Below are 1911 nucleotides of genomic sequence, written 5' to 3' on the forward strand. Positions count from 1 at the left end.
TATATGATGATATATTTGCATATATCTATATATATAAATATATATGTCTGTGAAATCAATCTTTAATCATTCTGCAAGAATATATCAATATATCACAATATATATATATATACATATATCCAAATTTGTCAATATATAAACATATACATATCAACCAAATGTGACAATATTTACAAAATCTTGTATCACACCAGCTTACTTTAACAACCACATTTTGCAACAATTTAAAGCAGTAATTTTTATTTTAAATAAAAAAAGTTTAGAAACAAATTTTAAACATTATTAACCCCCAAAAAACTGAAACCCCTCATTCACTCTAAAGGTAAAATACCAAATGTGAAAATTAATATTGTAAAATTTAGCTTAGCTATGATTCTTCAGACTGTTCATCATTATTAGAAATGCTTTCCTCCTTTTCATTCTCTTCTGTTGCTTTTTCATTTGCATTTTCATTTGCATTTTCATTTGCATTTTCATTTGCATTTTCATTTGCATTTTCATTTGCATTTTCATTTGCATTTTCAACTGGATCTGTTTTTGTATCAGTACAATCTGAAGCAAAGTCTCCTACATTGCAGAGTGGAATATCATTTTTGTCTTCTTTAGAGGCATCTTCCAGTTTTTGGTTCAATGATGCTTGAAACTTCATGGCATGTTGTATCACTCTTTTTATTCCAACCATCCATTGGTTTACCTGTAGGTACAAATAGTGATTCAATATTTTGAAATATAATTTTTAAAACTTGTGTTAAAATTATGATATATTTTCATAAAATATATGAAAAAATAAACCATACAATATGATTAATACAAGATATTACATGAAATATAACAACATACCAAAAATTTTTAGAATATAAGGTAAAATGTATATTTTGTATTGTTGAATACCGTAAATCCTCGAGTATAATCCGCACTTTTTTCTCAAAATTTCTAGTGCGTATTATATACGAGGTTAAAAATGAAAAAATATTTTCTAAGCAAAATTTTCTAAGTGATAAATATGTAAAGGTAATTTAGTTAATATTTATTTTTCACTGACGTTATTACTGTTATTTCTTTATTTTCTGCAAAATGCACAAAAAAGCTACACGTTTGCATTATGTTATGTATACAATAAAGGATGTTACTGTATATATGTTTACAAACCAAGGACGTTATATAGACCTCCTTGACTCAAGTTAGAGAAGGGGTGCATATTATACTCAAGGGCGGACTATACCCAAGAATTTACGGTATTTTCCTTTAGTGTTTTAGCTTCTGCAAAATAGCAATATGGTAATTTTAAAACAATTCCTAATATTTTGGTATATTGAACCCAATACCTGATGATCTCTGTTGTTTGAAAATAAGGATTCAGTTGTTTGATCAACTGAATTACCTGCTCCTGAATTAATGCATAAGTGGCTGAGTATTTCACAGACCTGTATACTGTCTTTAACATAATTCTCAAGATGATTTGGCATGACGCAGTGTGACAAGGCCATATTTTTGTATTACATGCACAAACCATCCAATGAATGACTTTTCCAGTTTACACCAACCCAATTTTCACTTCCAAGATATGGGTTGACCCAAAGCTATAGAAAATGACATTTGCCCCAAGATACCATGCAGTGAGATTGAACCCACGACCTCAAGGTCTTTCCTAAACATTCAGCCGCGTGCACACACATCATCCAAAACACATAGTACTGCAGTCATGCAGGAGCACTGCCTTTAGTGGAACAAATCAACACCAGGACTTATTCTTTGTAAGCCTAGTACTTATTCTATTGGTCTCTTTTGCCAAACTGCTAAGTTATTAGGACATAAACACATCAACATCAGTGTCAAACGATGGTGAGGAGACAAACACAGACACACTAACACATACAAATATATTATATATATATATATATATATATATAT

At 29.8% G+C, this 1911-nt stretch overlaps 1 protein-coding gene across 1 annotated transcript in view; it reads right to left on the reverse strand.

The window, feature by feature from the left end:
- LOC106869999 (steroid receptor RNA activator 1) overlaps nucleotides 1-1911 on the reverse strand; it is a 54237-nt gene that overhangs the window by 5043 nt on the left and 47283 nt on the right. The window contains exon 6 of the mRNA XM_014915957.2: nucleotides 506-694. Within this exon, the coding sequence (XP_014771443.1) occupies nucleotides 506-694 (189 nt within the window). The remainder of the gene's footprint in view (nucleotides 1-505; nucleotides 695-1911) is intronic.

The sequence above is a fragment of the Octopus bimaculoides genome, chromosome 16 (assembly GCF_001194135.2).
Source record: "Octopus bimaculoides isolate UCB-OBI-ISO-001 chromosome 16, ASM119413v2, whole genome shotgun sequence".
In the NCBI taxonomy this organism is placed as follows: Eukaryota; Metazoa; Mollusca; class Cephalopoda; order Octopoda; family Octopodidae; genus Octopus; species Octopus bimaculoides.